The sequence below is a fragment of the Lycium barbarum genome, chromosome 2 (genome assembly GCF_019175385.1).
Source record: "Lycium barbarum isolate Lr01 chromosome 2, ASM1917538v2, whole genome shotgun sequence".
NCBI lineage: Eukaryota > Viridiplantae > Streptophyta > Magnoliopsida > Solanales > Solanaceae > Lycium > Lycium barbarum.
Window position 1 is genome coordinate 113,124,393 of NC_083338.1, and position 18,343 is coordinate 113,142,735.

An 18,343-nucleotide genomic window follows, 5' to 3' on the forward strand; every position below is an offset into this window, starting at 1 on the left:
TGCCCAATCTATTCATTCTTCAACTTATGACTAAGATGTGATTCTACTCTTACTAGAATTTACAATCTTTTTATGAGACAATATTATTATTGTTATAAAACTACATCTATACATATATATACATATACATATGTACGCAACCACACATTTTTTTTTTATATATATACTCCGCTATCAAATCCAGTTCTTGACAATGCAACTCACACACCCCCAGCTTTAGGCTCTTGGCCTTTACTTCACACATATACCACCCCCAGCTTAGGCGATTTGCCTCTTTTCTCTAGTAGTGTCAAGGAGGGACTGGGTGCAAAGATGGGATGAATTCATGAAATGGGGAAAAAGTTTGTTACAGCTGATCAAGAGAAAAAATCAAAGGCTCAACGTGGGAACTAGTGATATTCATATAGAACAGGTTTTGGGCTTTTTAAGGCTGACGTGACTATTCAGAATGAAAGCCTATGATCACTTCACAACCGACTATCCTAAGCAATATAGCACGACCTACCAGGCAAGTTCTAGATCCACATATGCTAATAATGAACACAAGAAGTTCTCATACTCACAATGGCATAATAATTTGAACACTCAATTCATACACACTCTAATATCTATGATGTCACAAAAAGAACCATACATGTCAATTCATTGCAACCTGAGATACGCAAACGCATTTTGGAGGGGTCAATTTCAAATCAATCCATAAAACACATCATAAATATCCTTTTTCATCCAAAATCCATGCCATAAGTTCAAAATGCAACAACCATGAAATTCACAATTACTTTAATCCACAAAACAAATATAAATATCCATAAAACAAATATAAATACTGAAAAGTACATCAGGTTGCCCCACCCCCAGCAACAAGAAGATGCATTGTCCCCAATGCACCAAAAATCATACCATCGCCCCATAGTGGTGTCGACCTGAAATACGCTAATCCTGCTTTTGCTGCTGAGGTGCCTCCCCTGCAGCAGTCTGAATGGGGGCCCTCTCTACTCCTGGCTCGGTGGACTGAAGTGGTGGAGCTGACTGGCTCTGTGGCAGCAGGTCCTGAGGAGCTATCGTGATCGGCCTGACTAGTGCTGGGATAGCACTAGTGTTGGAAGATGCGCCGGTGAACCTCATGTCCAGGCGTGACCGCCGAATACCCTCCTGAAGCTCGAGGTCCTCATCCTCATTATCCTCCTCCTCATCATCATCATCAGCTAATTTGACAGGCCGCTTTCTCTTGCGACTTTCCCGAGGCTCATCCTCAGTCACCAAGTCAACTACTCTGATCAAATCGGAAATGCTGGCAACTGGTGCAGGTGGTGTTGGGTCATCCACAATAACCGGCTCTCTCGTCCGAAGGGCAGCAATCTCAGCTCTGAGCTGGTCAAGCTCGGTCTTCAAATCTCCCGAAGTACCAGACTCGCTCTTCTTCTCAATAGTGAGAATCCACATCTCCAAACTGTCAAGTCTGGCATTGACTCTAGCATGATGCCTCTCCATAGCCTCCTGAAGAGGCTCCAACTCCGGTGCAATCTCTCTCTTGACGAACCTACCCAACTGTTGCAATATCCGGGTCACCTGCTGATCAGCACGCTCTACTTTTATTGCAAACTCTCTGAAGTTTGCTCTGTTGAGGACAAAGTGATCTTCGGAATCTGATGTTGCGGCTGAAGGCGGAAAAGGAGATGCAGATGGAACAGCAGACCGAGGTGGTGCCTCAGAAGAAGGGGCGGCATCAGCTACAGACGGTGTGGAGGCCTCTGTGGTGGACAATCCGTCTGTGCCTATATCCATTGTGCCCTGTGGTACAGAATCCGTGACATGCTCAGCCTGCTCACCCATGAGCTCTAGCAATGAAGTACAGGTGACCTGAGATGTACGGAGGGTCTCATCCCTACTCCGTGTGATGTCGCACACCTTTGTTGCCTGAAGAGTAGCTGCAAATGCATCAAGGTGACTCACCTGGGCCAACCGACACAACTGCGTGATGAGGCACGGGAATATCAAGGTTGTCGCCTTCTGTGGTGCGCGTGCCCGAATGGCCCTACTGATCAAATCACCCAAGTTCATTGGGTACCTCGATAGCATAGCAGCCACAACCACTGCTCTATCCGGTGTGACTATGTTGTCTGCCCCCGTGGGCAGAACCCGATAGATGACGAAATTCCACCAAAATTTAGCTTCCAAGCTGATATCTGCCTTATGGATTTTGGCACCCAATTTTCTCAACCATGGGGCCTGGTCCGCTGGCCCTCTAGCCATCACCATCGCAAACCATTCCCGTACAAATTGCTCAGCCCGTCTTTCAAATTTATCATCATATTCCACCGTGGTTGGTGCCACGAAGTCATCACTAAAATAAAACCGGTTGATTGTGCGTGCTGAGATGTCAACATGGACACCCAAAACATACACTGTGTCCAATGGAGGGGCGACTTTCAAAGCTTTCTTGTTCTTGTGGCGCTGCTCGAGCATTACCCTGTATGTAGCATAGAATTCCCGAACCATGGTCGGGCAATAATCCCCTGAAGGCTGGGTGAATGCCTCAAGATGATAGTGTTGGATGAGATCGGTGATCCGAGGGTAGCTCTCCAAGCCGCTCATACTGATTTGTTCTTCCTCTTGAATATTTCTCCTTGGATGACCCCCGTCGTCTGTATTGGCCCCTTAACATAGTACTTCCGACACCCTTCATAGGCGAAGCGGACTACTGCTATCTCCATCTTTTGCAGCCACAACCGCTCGTGCTCCTCATCTGATTTTCTCTCAGGAGCGGCTGGTTGGTCTGTCACTGCATCACTAGAATCTGCGAGATGTGGAGAATGAAGTCCCCTCGGTAAACTGAGAGGAGACCACAGTGGGTGATTCTGCTTGGGGTGTGGTGGTCTGCGCCCTCGATCGAGTCGTTGGGACTACCACTTGATTGTCAGAGGCAGAGGGTTCGTTCCTAAGAGTAAGGGTTGTTTGACCCCGACCTCGGCCTTGTCTGGGACCACCACCCCGCTTGACTTGCTTCTTTGGAGGCATTCCTGAGAAAAGAATACACTTTATTGTCAAGATAACCATAAAAACATAAAAGAATCAGTCAAAAGTACAATACATGCGATCATTATTAAAGCTACCGGTGGTCCATCGATGTGCTAAAGAATCGTCGAATAGATCGACGAAGCGTCGAAGTTCCTGTCGAACTGTTCGACGCGCCGTCGATCGCTGGTGAGCCATTGGAAATATCGATCAAAAGACGGTGGAAAAGACGCCCCATCGATCAATTCGACGGGTCGTCGATCTCATTTCAGCATCAAATTGGCTACTGGAAATTTGAACTAAACGACGGTGGGAAAGACACCCCGTCGATCGATTCGATGGGTCGTCGAATCCACCGTCGATGCCGTTTTTGGTAAAAAATTAGAGAAGGCTCATTCGACGTTAAAGAGGACGGTTCGTCGATTGAATCTACGGGCCGTCTAATTGAGCGTCGAATGGTTTCGCATGCTAAACTACAGATCCTATACATTCTTTGGCCGATGTGTCAATCGTCACGTATTTTGGGGTTACTCAGACTTCACCCTATGTTGGCTTGGGTTAGACTAGGGAAAACATTTGGTGGGCAAAACAACTCGAAGGTCGTAATGCCCTCCAAGCCATTGTGACCCACAATGCCCCATTTTGGCATTTCATCGAACAGTTGGTGGGCAAAACAACAACAACCTCATTACTGAGGTGTATTTGTCGTGATGCCCTCCGACTTGGCTAAAAATCAATCACCCAACAACCACAGACAAATCAACAAACCACCCCCAGCAAAAAGTATGAGCATACCAGGCGAAAATAACACGATGCAATCAACAAGGAGAACAATAAAAAATAAGCAACATAAGCCCTAGAACGCAAAAACAAATAATCACAAGGGAGCACTAATCGAGTAAGTCACATACCTTGAAGTAGAATGAAGAGGATATCAACTTTCTAGAATGGAAAAAGACACGAAAAAGTATACACAAAGAGGGACAAGTAGTAGGGCAGAAAGTTGGTGACGGAAGGGGAAAGTGGGTAGGGTTGGGGTGGTAGTTAAGGCAGAGGGTGAGAGGTGGTAGTAAGAGAGAGAGAGAGATATAGAGGGACAGGGAAATGATTCGTATGAAAAAAAAGGGTAAGAGACGTGGGTTATAAACCCACGTCCCTGAACCTTCGGGTTAAAACGACGGAGGGAGTGTTCAATCGACGAGGAGTCGATTCAGTCGACGTTCCGTCTTTTTAACACGACCCTCCGTTTCTCTCTCTCTCTCTCTCTCTCTCTCTTTTTAATTAAAAGAGTAGAAGAACGCCCGTCGATCTGACCGTCGATCAGTTCGACGGAGCGTCAAACCTGTCGTCGATTTGCCATATTTTCCAGTGACCAATCTTTAATGTTATCCACTCGACGGTGCGTTCGACGTTTCGTCGATCAGATCGACGGTTCGTCGAATGTGTCGTGTAACTGCTGTCCTGACAATTTCTGGGTTCAACATTCAGGTTCTGCAACACATCAACACACAATAAAACAACACAACAACAAAATCAACGGAATGAAAGAAAAATATATTGCGAAAAATGCACATGGGTTGCCTCCCAAGAAGCGCAAAATTTAACGTCGCGGCACGACGTGATATCACTTTGGATGCTACGGCCCGGTGCCATGTTTTAACCGGTGAGCATCGACAATCTTGTCTCTATCAACCATCCAATGGTAGTGCTTTACCCGATGGCCATTGACTCTAAAAGTACGCGTCCCGTCGTCAAACTTCAACTCCATTGACCCATTGGGTGACACACTCACCAAAGTAAAAGTGCCGGACCACTTGGATTTCAACTTGCCCGGAAAGAGCTTCAACCTTGAATTGAACAGCAACACCAAATCACCCGGTTGAAAATCTCGCTTCAGAAGCTTGATATCATGATAGTGTTTCATCCTTTCTTTGTACAAACTCGCACTCTCATAGGCATGATACCGAAACTCATCCATTTCATTCATTTGAAACAACCGCAGCTTGGTTGCTTCGTCCCAATTCATGTTCAATTTTTTTAATGCCCACAAAGCCTTGTGTTCGAGTTCAACAGGTAAATGACAAGCTTTACCGAACAACAACCGATAAGGAGAAGTACCAATGGGTGTCTTGAACGCTGTTCTATAAGCCCAAAGAGCGTCATCAAGCTTAGATGACCAATCAGTTCGGTTTGCATTAACCGTCTTTGCTAAAATGCTCTTTATCTCCCGATTTGAGACTTCCACTTGCCCACTAGTTTGGGGGTGGTAAGGAGTTGCCACCCTGTGTTGCACTCCATATTTCTCCAAGAGATTAGCGAATTTCTTGTTGCAAAAGTGAGTGCCACCATCACTAATGATTGCCCTTGGAGTGCCAAACCTTGTGAATATGTTTCTTTTGAGAAATTTGGTGACACTCTTGCCATCATTGTTGGGCAATGCTACAGCTTCAACCCACTTGGACACATAGTCAACCGCGACAAGGATGTATCGCATACCACGAGAACTTACAAAGGGGCCCATAAAGTTGATGCCCCACACATCAAATAGTTCAACCTCCATGAAAAAATTCATTGGCATTTCCTGCTTCCTCCCAGTTGATCATTGGCGTTGACATTGGTCACAAGATTTCACCATCAAATTTGCATCATGATAAATGGTGGGCCAGTAATAGCCATATTCAAGCACCTTAGCTGTTGTGCGGTTCCCACTGTGATGACCCCCCATGGAAGAGTCATGGCAAGCTTTCAAGATTTTCATGGCCTCAGATTCGGCCACACATCGCCGAATGATGTTGTCGGCACAAGTGCGGAATAAATAAGGCTCATCCCAATAGTATTGACGACTATCTCTCAAGAATTTCTTCTTTTGGTAAGCCTTGATATCGTCGGGGATAAGACCTGTCACCAAGAAGTTGGCGATATCTGCATACCAAGGGGCGACATTACAAGACACAACCAAGAGCCTCTCATCAGGGAAAACATCATTTAACTCAAGATTTCCACTTGGTCTCCCAGCTTCCTCAAGTCTAGATAGATGATCCGCAACTTGGTTTTCACAACCTCTTCGATTTTTGACCTCAAAGTCAAACTCTTGCAACAACAAGACCCAACTAATCAACCTTGGCTTTGTATCTTTCTTTGTCATCAAGTACCTCAAGGCCGCATGATCCGTATGAACAACCACTTTGGATCCAAGTAGATAGGCCCGAAACTTCTCAAACGCGTAGACAATGGTTAGAAGCTCTTGCTCGGTGACGGTATAATTCATTTGAGCTCCATTGAGGGTCTTGCTAGCATAATAAATTGGGTGCATGATTTTGTTGTGTCTTTGCCCAAGCACCGCACCAATAGCAAATCCGCTTGCATCACACATGAGCTCAAACGGTATTGACCAATCCGGAGATACAATAATTGGAGTAGAGGTGAGCATTTCCTTCAACTCATTAAATTCCTTAAGGAATTTCTCATCAAATGCAAACTTAGCTTCTTTTTCAAGAAGCTTACACATCGGGTTGGCGATCTTGGAGAAGTCTTTAATGAATCGCCAATAGAAACCGGCATGTCCCAAGAAACTGCGAACTCCTTTTACAGAGATTGGTGGAGGGAGCTTGGCTATGACATCAAATTTTGCTCGATCTACCTCAATGCCCTTCTCGGAAATCTTATGGCCCAGGACAATCCCTTCTGTCACCATGAAATGACATTTCTCCCAATTAAGTACAAGGTTGGTCTCTTTACACCGCTTCAATACCTTACCGATATTGGTAAGACATTCGTCAAAGGAGTCACCAACAACAGAAAAATCATCCATGAAGACTTCCAAGAAATCTTCCACCATAGCTGAGAAAATAGACATCATACACCGTTGGAAAGTAGCCGAGGCATTGCACAAGCCGAAAGGCATGCGACTGAAAGCAAAAGTGACATAAGGACAAGTGAAAGTGGTCTTCTCCTGGTCCTCTAATGCAATATTGATTTGGTTGTACCCCGAGTACCCATCCAAAAGCAATAATAAGCTCTTCCAGCTAGCCGATCAAGCATTTGATCAATAAAAGGCATAGGGAAGTGGTCTTTACAAGTTGCGGTGTTCAGCTTTATGTAGTGCATACACACTCTCCATCTGGTGACTGTCCTTGTAGGAATCAACTCATTCTTGGAGTTAGGGACAACAGTGATGCCCCCCTTTTTGGCACACATTGCACCGGACTAACCCATGGACTATTTGCAATTGGGTATACAACACCCGCATCCAACCATTTGATTATCTCTTTCTTGACCACTTCTTGCATAGAAGGGTTTAGCCTCCTTTGATGCTCTACACTTGATGAACTATTCTCCTCAAGCTCGATTCGATGTTCACAAATACCGGAGGGAATTCCCCTAATATCCGCAATAGTCCACCCAATAGATCTTCGATAAGCCTGCAACACTTCAAGCACCTTTTGAGTTTGTTCCTCACTTAACAAAGATGAGAGAATAACCGGTAACGTATTATCTGGGCCAAGAAAAGCATACTTCAAATGAGAGGGAAGTAACTTGAGCTCAAGTTTTAGAGGCTCAATAAGCGAAGGATTAGCCGGAGGAGTGGTTCTTTTGTCAAGATCAAGAGATAATTTCTTCGGCTCATAAGAGTACGAGCCCCGGCCAATGGGAGAATTACTTGTTTCAATATACCCCTTCATGTTATCTGCCTCGAAGTTCACCAATATAGCCGAAAGTGTCTCGTCAAAGTGCTCCTCCTCTAATTTATGCTCCACCGCTTCGTCTACCACATCGAAAGAATCAATGACCGAAATGCTCTCATAAGCACTAGGCAATTTTAACCCCTTGCTAGCTTGGAAAGTTACCTCTTCATCATTGACCCTGAATTTTATCTCATTCTTTTCTGAGTCCATTAGAGCTCTCCCGGTGGCAAGAAATGGCCTTCCCAAAATAATTGGGACTTCTTTGTCAACCGCACAATCAAGGATGACAAAATCTGCCGGTAATAAGAATTCCCCCACATTAACAAGGATGTCATCAACAACTCCTACTGGTCTTTTGATGATTCTATCGGCCATTTGGAGACGCATGCTCGTTGGTCTAGGTGTTCCCAAACCAGCTTGCTTATATATGGCTAGTGGCATCAAATTAATACTAGCTCCATTGTCACATAAAGCATGAGCAAAATCATGATGGCCAATGGTGCAAGGGATAGTGAAAGCCCCGGGATCTCCCTTCTTCTCAACATTTGATGACGAAATAATAGAACTCACACATTGGGTGACTCCTACCGTATCATGCTTGATTGGCCTTTTCTTTGTCAACAAATCTTTCAAGTATTTAGCAAATCCCGGCATTTCTTGGAATGCGTCTAGGAATGGGATATTCATTAACAACCCTTTCAATTGGTCGTAGAAGTGTTGGCACTTGGCATCCTCCGTTCTTTTCATCAATCTTTGTGGGAACGGGGGAGGAGACTTATATGTTTGAGTCAAGGGTTTAATTGCCCCCGTGACCTTGCTCTTTTGAAAGCTCTCACCAGTAGCTTTTTCAACACTTGGTTCCTCGTCACCCTTTTGAACACTAGGGTGCACTTCCTTCTCCTCCTCAACAATAATAGGCACTTCAATTGGTGCCTCTATTTCTTCTTCAACGACCTCATCAATAATTGTCTCGACAATGATAGGTTCAACCACTTTCTGATTTACCGCGTCAAGGGTCTTTCCGCTTCTAGTGGAAATAGCTTTGCATGAGGCAATTTGGTCACCTCCACTACCCCTTGGGTTCGGAACTGTGTCGCTAGGAAGGCCCCCTCTTTGCGGTGGATGTTCCTCACAAGAAAGATCTCGCATTTGTGACTCCAGTTTATGAATTGAAGCGGTGTGAGAGCCTACCACTTCGGTCAAATTCTCCATCTTCTTGTCACTCTTATGCTGGTTGTCCAGTATCTTTTCAAGCATATATTCCATTCGAGAAGTCCCTTGATCATTGGAAGGGCTTTCTCGCCAATTTTGAGAGTTAGAAGTACGGCCCTTTGGTGGAACATAGGCATTGGAATTCCGATTACTATAATTGTTGTTGTTGTAATCCCTCCTGTCTGAACCACCATATTCATTTCGGCCATATTGATTGCTTTGCTGTTGGGGTCTCCATTGCTTTGGATAACCCCCTTGAGAGTGATCAATATAATTAGCATCCTCACGTTGTGGCTACCCCTCTAGATAAGCTTCTTCCGAGACTTGGTACATTCCGGGGGTATGAGGTGGCATCTCTTCGACAACATTCACACTTTTAGCTTCTTTCTCCGTAAGCCTCTTTGATAACAAATCCACGGTGGTTTGCAACTGAGCAAAAGCATGATCTCGCTCATGATTTTCTTTGGCCACCGCGGCAGCAGAGGGACTACCATATGACAGGAATTCACTATCACTCGAGTGCCAAGCTTGATTGTGGGTGGTGAGCTTATCGAGCAAACGAGTGATAACGATAAATGACTTGTCCATGAAGCATCCTCCTGCGGCAGTATTGACAGCAATCTGATTCTTTGTATCTAAGCCCTTGTAGAATTTCTCCGTGAGAATAGCATCCAGAAATCCGTGAGTTGGAGATTGAGCTAGATAATACTTGAAACGCTCCCATGCTGAATATAATTTCCCCCCCGGAAGTTATTTGAACTCAAAGATCTTATCCCGAAGCTCAGTCTTTTTGCTTGGAGGGAACCATTTCTTCAAAAATGTATTGGCTAACTCATTCCAGGTATGAATAGAATTGCTGGGGAGTTTTTCATACCATTCCCTGGCTTGGCCAGCCAAGGAATATTTAAAGACCCATAATCGAAGTGCATCTACAGAAACAGCACCTTGGGATTGTTGAGAACACACATGCAAGAAGTTTTTCAAATGTCGAAGTGGACAATCCTCCAAAGAATTTCGAAAATAACCTTCAAATTTCAGCAGTTGATAGATAGAACTATCAATTTTGAAAGTAGCATTTTCAGTTCTACGAGGACCCACAGCAGAAGCATAATCAACTTCATTGATGAATTCCGCAAATATATTTTCATCCTTATCCTCTTCTGCTGCAAGTGGGTTTACTTGGAGTCCACCTTGGTTTCCTTGATTTCAATTCGGTCTTCCTGCCATGTTCACCTGGTTCACCACAACAGCAAACGAGGTGTGATGGAATAGAAAAAGTTTTAAAGAAGAGTACACAACAATCAGTAATTTCTAAACCGTATTCCCCGGCAACGGAGCCAAAATTTGATACACTCAAATTACACCTATTAATAGCGTAAAACGGACGTTGTCAAATATAGTAACCCAAACAAGGTTGGGGTCGAATCCCACAGGGAATATGGAGAGAAAAGGGTACTAATTGTATGCGATACTAGTCTTTAAAGGCTTTAATCCTATACCGAATATTTTAAAAAGGACATTTGGTTTGTATTTGCTATTTTGAACTGTTTGAAATTTGTTTGGATTTGGAGAACCAAAGTTGTGTCCCCGCAATGATTAGATGTTATGCTATGGGTGTCAATATGATATATTTCTAATGGGTCGCGGTTATGTATGCACTTAATCTCTAACACACTTTCTAATATTTTCCAATAGTTAGAAAGTATTTCTTTTCATGATTTTCCCAAATGCAGAAAAGTTATAAATAAGGTTGATTAAATATGCCAAGTAGAACTCATCTTATTCCTAAGCAAGTTCAGTAAACGAGGGTTAGCGCCCCGAGTCCTTGTTATATTATTTCAAATCACACCCTAGTTCATCTTTCCAAATAAACTAGGGTTTGTGCATGAACAAGTGCTTGCGACCACTTATAGAACAATGAATATGAGAAATAATAAAATACATCACAACCCATTATATATATATACACAATGTTAGATACCCATTACATAGCACCCATCATTTGGGTCCACAACTTTGATTCAAGAGACTACTCACACATTATGGTCTCAAAAGTAGTAAGCAATAAATGAGACATAAAGCTTACAAATGCAATAAAGATGATGGAATATAGAATCTTGTGTCTTCACTAGGCTCCAAAAGGGGAGTATTCAATGCTTACCCACCAATGGGACTTTTTAGTTGAGTATAATAAAATCTGGATGGTCAAAATGACCTAAAATGTTCTTTAAATAGGCTCCAAAAACGCACAGCAAAAACTGACAAAATTGCCCCCCCCCCCCCCCGATAGCAAGATCGACGGACCGTCGATCGTTTGACGATCCGTCGATTTCTTCGTCTTTTGTAACTTCAGCACTGTGTACCGTTCGACGGTGCCGTTGACCAATTCGACGCTCCGTCGAGTATTCCGTCTTTTTCTCCTCTGTTGAGAGCTCTTGCTTGACGATACAAACGACCAACCGTCGATCATTTTGATGCTTCGTCGATGCCTCCGTCCTTTGTCATCTTCAACTTTGTCATCACTGGAAAATCAGGCAGTTCGACGATTCAAAGGACGGTTCGTCGACTAATCGACGGACCGTCGATTCTCATTTCTGGCAAATTTTTCTGTTATTCTTTGCTTTTTGCTTTTGGGCCATTGTTTTCCTAAAACACAACAAAACATATTAAAGAGAACCAGACTTACTTGAAAACAACCAAAATTCATAGTAAAAAGGCGTTGAATGTGCCACAAATCCGCAGCACATTAGTACTCCTAATATACTAGGAGATATACCCCTCCAAAGTTGACTAAAAATCTGCAAAAACTTCTGCCAACTTTCCTTTTCCAATTTTTCAACAAATTTATATTCTTCAATTTGCTTGGTCTCAGAACCCTTAGGCACTTGCTTAACACTTGTTAAGAGTATTCATTAGCCCTATCAGGGTTCCATGACCTCTCCGAGCTTACTTTAGTTTACCTACAACGCAATCGACGTGAAGATTTTTTTTCGAGGTGTAACATTCATTTTTTAATACAATTGTATGCAAGTAATGTACTACCGCTAGCATATGGCATGATTGATTCCGAGAATGATAGGTCCTGAACGTGGTTCTTTTAACGGTTCAGGAAAGCTTATGGGATACGCGAGAACATGTGTGTTGTCTCAGATAGACATGAGAGCATAATAAAGGTTTTATCTAGAGTGTATCCCACTGTTTCTCATTTTTCTTGCACATGACATCAATGGAAGAACGTACACAATAATACAGAACGAGTAAAGACGTGATGTCTCCTATTTTCTACGCAGTGGTGAAAGCATACACGCAAGACGAGTTTGATAGTCTAATGGATAAAGTTGAGAAGATCGATATTCGAGTGAAAGACTATTTAGAATTAGCCAGAAGGGATAAGTGGGCTAGGTTGTATGCACCAGTGAACCGAGGATGGACATTGACATCAAATATTGCAGAATGTATTAATTCAAAACTTGTAGCATCACAAGAATTGCCTATCTTTGATTTGGTTGAAGAAGTGAGGAAGCTATTTGGAAGATGGAATTTCAATAATCGGAGGAACGGAATATACACGTTCACCACACTTGGGAGAAAATTTCAAGAGCTCTTATCAATAAACGAGCATCTTTGTTCACGTATGACGGTATGTCTCTTTTGATTTAGTTGGCAAAAAGAAATATTTTTGCAAAAATTATATATAAACTGTAAATGCATATTTATCCATGTATTAAGTGGTTGAATATATGTATTCTGATGTATTTATATGTATTTATTACCTGCAATATATTGTATTTATATGTAATTCAAACTACCTTGTGTATGTATTCTGATGTTTTTATATGTATTTATTACCTGCAATATATTGTATTTATATGTAATTCAAACTGCCTTGTATATGCATTCAAATGTATTTATATTTATTTATTACCTGTAGGATATTGTATTTATATGTATAAACTATCTAATGCTCTTAAACAATACATGTTGCTAGGTTGAACCATCAACCGAATACTTGTGCACAGTCAATGATGAACGAATGTGTTTCATAGTTTGTTTGGAGAAGAAACTTGTAGTTGTCGAGTCATCCAAATGGAAGAGATTCCATGTCCGCATGCTTGGGCTGTTATAAAGAGCAAAAATCTCACTACTGACGATTATTTCTCCGACTTATACAAACCAAATACTGTGGTGAAGATATATGATGTCCCAGTGTGTCCTCTTCTGGATGAGAGTGAATGGAAGATACCTAATTTCATATCCGACGAAGTAGTCTTGCTGCTAAGATACAAGAGACCAACAGGAAGGTCGAAGAAGAAGCGCGATAAGCCATTACTTGAAATTTACTTGGTAAACGTAGAACTTCTTGTAGTACATGTTAAAATCTTGGCCATAATAGGTGTACCTGTAATATTGAGCCTCATAAGAAGTACTTTTTTTTTTTATGAAAGTGATTTTAGTTGTTTAAAACTCTCATATTGGAATATTGAATAAAGTATTTAATTTCAAATTCTTTTCAATAGCTTGTGCAAGACTACGTATGAAATCTGTAAAGATTTATGATTATATGTATTTCCGAATATTATGATGTTGTAATTAAAAAGAACAAAAAATGTAGTCAACATTTTTTTGTCTAACTATTTGGGTATTCAAGTTGGATGCATGAATACATGTGATTATGTTTGTTTCGACTGATGATTGTTGAAAGGCATAGTGATGGTTATGTATTTCATAATAAGAAAATTGAAAAAGGTGAAATAATGCAATGGTGAATTATATACTGATACACATGTATTTGATATACTCCTAAGTCGAAATACATATTGTTAAATGTTTATTTAAGTCATCGTTATGTATCTTAGTGATACACGTGTATTTTAGATACACATGTATCTTTATGTAATGCTATGCTGGAATAAATTTTGATACACGTGTATTTTTGGTGTTGCTATAGCGTAATACATAATGTTAAACATTTTGTTTTAGAACAACATTTTGTCTATGCAGTGCTTAACCAAATGTGGATACTGCAATCTTGAAATACAACTATATACAATTGTGTATTCACGGTAAATGTAATTGGAGTCAAACCAAAAACAACCAACATTTTTTTTTTGAAAATAGACATAATATTCATTACAATAAAAAACAACGAATTACTAATCAACATTGATTGTTTCAACTTTATCAAAGTCTATGGGTGGCCTGACTGGTCTTGGAGGTGCCTCATTATCACTGGATGCATTAGCATCTACCTTCTGCGAAGCGTAGTCCCATAGTAATGCACCGTATCTCATACGGAGTAAACATGCATCAATGTGTGATGGAATACCTTCACCAGAGCTCAAATACTCAGCATATGCAGCCACATACACACAACAGTCCCTGAAAATTAAAAAAAAAAAGCATAATTCAGTTGTAAGTCCAATAATACATAAATGGAAAACCTATATCAATCACATACAAGTTTTCATGATCTTGATGTGGCAGATCATCAACATATACAACTTGAAGGCTTTCAGACTGATCAATATCTTTATATGCATCATGGCAATACCAATCAATTCCTGTTTTGTGCTTGTAGAAGTCATTAAGCTGGAGGAAGTATGGAAAAAGTGTAGCAAGTTTGTTCATATAATCTTTAACCTGCTGCTCCGTAGGAGTCATAGACATAGAGACGTTTGTCCATGAATGAAAGAACTACCAATACCTAATGAGATTTCTCCTTCACGTTGACAAGTATAAAAATTTTGTCCACCGTATGCCACGGGATAGTAGCAAATAGCCTGTAGCCATTAATATATTCATTAATCACATCTTCTACTTTTGCCACACATGAGGAACCTTCCATTTCTTTGTAGTTGTTATGTATCTCTCCAATTCTGGGCATGAAACGACAGTCAACAGTTGTAAATTTGTATGTGTTGTGTTGGTCATATTTGCCTTTTTTCTTAAGTAGTAGAAAATGACGTCAATGTGTTGAAAAAATAAGATACAACTGGTTGGTGTATAAGTAATTAACTTTCTGATATATTACTGTATGAAAATATAGTGAAATACATGTATATATATGAAACGCATATATCTCACCTCGTCATTCCACATTTGTCCCTTCATTGACAATAGGTAGAACCAATTTTTCTGGTCGACAACTGTAACTTCAAAGCTAAACGTGACATCATGCTGAGAATTTAAAGTAGCCTTTCCCTTCCTGTAGTAGTCTTCAGTGCTCTTTCTAAAAAGATAAATACAAAGTTCACGTTGTCAGTGCGTTAAACACGCATGTATAACTGTTAAAGTTAACTGAAAGAGCTAAATACATATGTTTCGGATTAAGAATAAAATACACACGTGTTTAATGCAAATGTATCACTGTAAAAAGAATAAATACACATGTATAACTGCAAGAATTAAATACATATGTATAAAATTTAGAGTTAAATACATATGTATAAAGTTTAGAGTTAAATACACATAGATCTACCTGTTGGCATACCTGACGAGCAACCCTGTCATTAGTCACTTTGTATAAACATCAAAGAGTCATGTATCGCATGGGCCATAAATGCGGTCTTGTTCGAATGGATGTTTTTTGACAAAATTTTGAACCGTCAAGGATAAACTACTTGCTAATAATATAAAATTGTCATTTATATAGGTAAATAAAATAAAATAAAAACATAGAAAATATAATATAAATACCTGAAGCTGATCCTAAATCTGTCGTCCAAGGCGATTTTCTGTAATGACTTGGAAGCTTTGTTCGTCCCGGTGATGAATCAAGCCTCGGTATTTGGCTTGGAAGCAAATGATTAGGCAACTCAAACTGAGATATGGTAATTTCGTCTTGAGCATCTTTGTGAGGTGTATCTGTACTTGAATGAGCAGCTTGCTGGCCTTCATTTATATCACGAAATTCTTTAGGATAGATAGCATCGAGAGGTATGTGAACTAAGACTTGCTGAAACATTCCATGACAAAGTTAGTGAAGCGTATATAGATTACACTACAAAATGATTGTATATATTTCTTTAGTCTACCTCTGTATTGACCACATCTTCTTCCTGTTGTATTCCATCAGTAGCCTCGGGTACAACATTGGAATTTTTGGTCTGCACATCTTTCCGGTGTACATCTTCCTACAATTATACAATACGTTATAATGACTGAATACATGGAGATGTATCTTTTATTTGGAAGTGTGGCAGTAGTGAAATACAAATATTTAGAAGTGTGACAGTAATGAAATACAAATAGATACACATGTATTTATTTATTTATTGCATTATTTATTATTGCTACCATATAAATGCTTCATAACTAAATAGAAGCAGTAATTACTATTTACATTGAGTAGTCAGGCCAATTGATTGTACCTCCTAATCATTTTGTTTTTCTGAAAGTTCAACTCTGGCATGAATCTCTTTTGTAGAAGCCTTTGTTGTATCGCTAATGGAATTGGCATCGATGACTCTAGTGTTCGGCACATCAACAAGGAACTTTGTTTTTGAAACCATGATATAGATAAAATGAAAATTTTCAAATCATTTCCACAAATAGATATAATTATAAAAAAAAAATACATGAGAAAACATTGTTGAGACCAAAAAAATAAACAACTAAAAAAGAACACAATAGCCGATTTTACCTCAGCTTGCTCAGTCTGAGGTCTATCACTGTCCACTTTAATCCCTGATTGATCATGTGTATTGTCACCAGGTGTCCGATGTTTGTCAATATCATTGAAATGTATCAGATCTTTTCTATTAGCACCCTGTATCAAATAAATGTTTATCTTTAATCTCGTTTGTGTTTGTGTTCCAAATAAGAATACATGTGTATCATTTTGGTGTTATCTTACCTTATTTAGACTCTGATTTCCTTTAATAAGTTCAAAGACTTGTTTGAAGTTATCATCAATTAACTTGCGAAGTCCTCTGAACTCATCCTTTACCTAAATAAATTGACAACATGTTTCAATTAAAGTGAGTATAATATAGTTGTTCAATACAGTGTAAGAATATAAGAAAAAAAAACCATAAAAACAAACTTACCGACTGCTTAAATTCTCTTAGTTCTTGTCTCAGAAGAATCACGTCATCATCTTTCGTGGTAGCAGCGACGTCACGGTGGACACGGGGGGATGGTTGACGTGATTGATCATTGACAACTGCAGAAACTAGAACTTCACTCTGCAAAACATGTTGTTTAGCCAACCTTTCATCACTATAATGACTCACGGAAGCTAAAATTGTTGCGTCCAGAATTGATAATTTCTTTGTCGGTCCTGCCTCGAGTCTGTTATATCCCGTGTTTTCACACGTTTGGAAAAACTTGGAAATATTGGATTTTTGGAGATATAATGTCAAATTTGATATTTTGTTGAACATAGGAGTTATGCATGAAAGAATAGAATCATGAAAGTGTGGGACAAGGCTAAGGGTAATTTTGGAATTTTGGAAATTAGTTTCGGGAATTACAAAATACGATCCACACCTTATTGGGCTTGCAAAATGTGAAACAAATTGAAGCCCAAAGAGACAAGGGTGGCCGGCCATAGTAGGCCTTGGCCCAAGCCCAAATTAATTATGTCATGTGCATGGCATGTGACAACTTTATATAAGAAGACAAAGTCTTCATGTGTATCCATTAGAAGCAAGCAAGAGCAAAAAAAATAGAAGAGGAGAGAAAGTGAGGTTCTCGGGTTTGAGGGGCAAAAATAGCCCTAAAAAATCTTGTCCCAAAAATTCAAATCTTGTTGATTTCCTACTAATTCAAGGTTTCTTTGCATCTTGGTATAGTTGGTTTGGAGTGGGGAGCCCTAGAATCTCCAAGTTGAACACAAGTCCAAGTGAAGAAAACTTGAAGAAAAGGTAAGAATTTCTACCTTTTATTTGTGTTATGAAGTTTTGATTGTGTTGTAGTTTATGGAAATGTGTTGATTGTATGAAGAAATAGAAGTTTGCAAAGTGGGTGTGTGTGTGAGTGTGTGGCCGTGGGTATATACTACATATATAGCCTCTATGTGTTGAATTTATGTTATAATCTAGTCATGATTGTAATGAAATGCATATGGGAATTGAAAGTTGGATGAATTTAGTTGATGTTGCAAAATGAGCATATGGCCGTGTGGTGTAATGGTCTTGGAATAAATATGAATCAAGTTGTGTAATGTGTTGGAGTGTTGGTATTGTGATGTTTGTAATGTGAATTAAGCTAGAATGATATAAGTTTGTGTTGAATTGGAATGTGAACACTTATGTCGTTTTAGTATGATTTTCCGACATTAAGGAAATGAAGTGTTTGGTTGTGAATTATGATGTTCATTGATGAATTTGGAAGTTGGAAACTTGTTATGAAATTATATGCCAAAGATTTGATGTTTTGCATAAGTTATGCTTTTGGCGGAAAAGTGTATATCATGTATATCCTAA

The 18,343-nt window shown here is 40.2% G+C and overlaps 1 protein-coding gene and 1 non-coding gene across 2 annotated transcripts; both read left to right on the forward strand.

The window, feature by feature from the left end:
* Positions 1 to 9,591: 9,591 nt before the first annotated feature.
* Positions 9,592 to 9,697, forward strand: LOC132629610 (small nucleolar RNA R71). Its single transcript, XR_009578375.1, has one exon. It is a non-coding gene; the product is annotated as a small nucleolar RNA R71 (small nucleolar RNA).
* A 2,486-nt stretch (positions 9,698 to 12,183) lies between these two features.
* On the forward strand, positions 12,184 to 13,982 carry LOC132628756 (uncharacterized). Its single transcript, XM_060344521.1, has 4 exons — positions 12,184 to 12,555; positions 12,904 to 12,981; positions 13,107 to 13,259; positions 13,917 to 13,982. Exons 1-4 carry the CDS (start codon positions 12,184 to 12,186, stop codon positions 13,980 to 13,982), a joined length of 669 nt encoding a protein of 222 aa, XP_060200504.1.
* The last annotated feature ends 4,361 nt before the right edge of the window (positions 13,983 to 18,343 follow it).

Excerpts from the sequence above, each read along its gene's own strand:
- LOC132628756 (XM_060344521.1), top strand. The coding sequence starts at position 12,184 with ATGTCTCCTATTTTCTACGCAGTGGTGAAAGCATACACGCAAGACGAG. Across the intron at positions 12,982-13,106 it reads TTTGTTTGGAGAAGAAACTT|ATATATGATGTCCCAGTGTG; the intron begins GTAGTTGTCGAG and ends ACTGTGGTGAAG. Across the intron at positions 13,260-13,916 it reads CATTACTTGAAATTTACTTG|TGCTTAACCAAATGTGGATA; the intron begins GTAAACGTAGAA and ends TTGTCTATGCAG.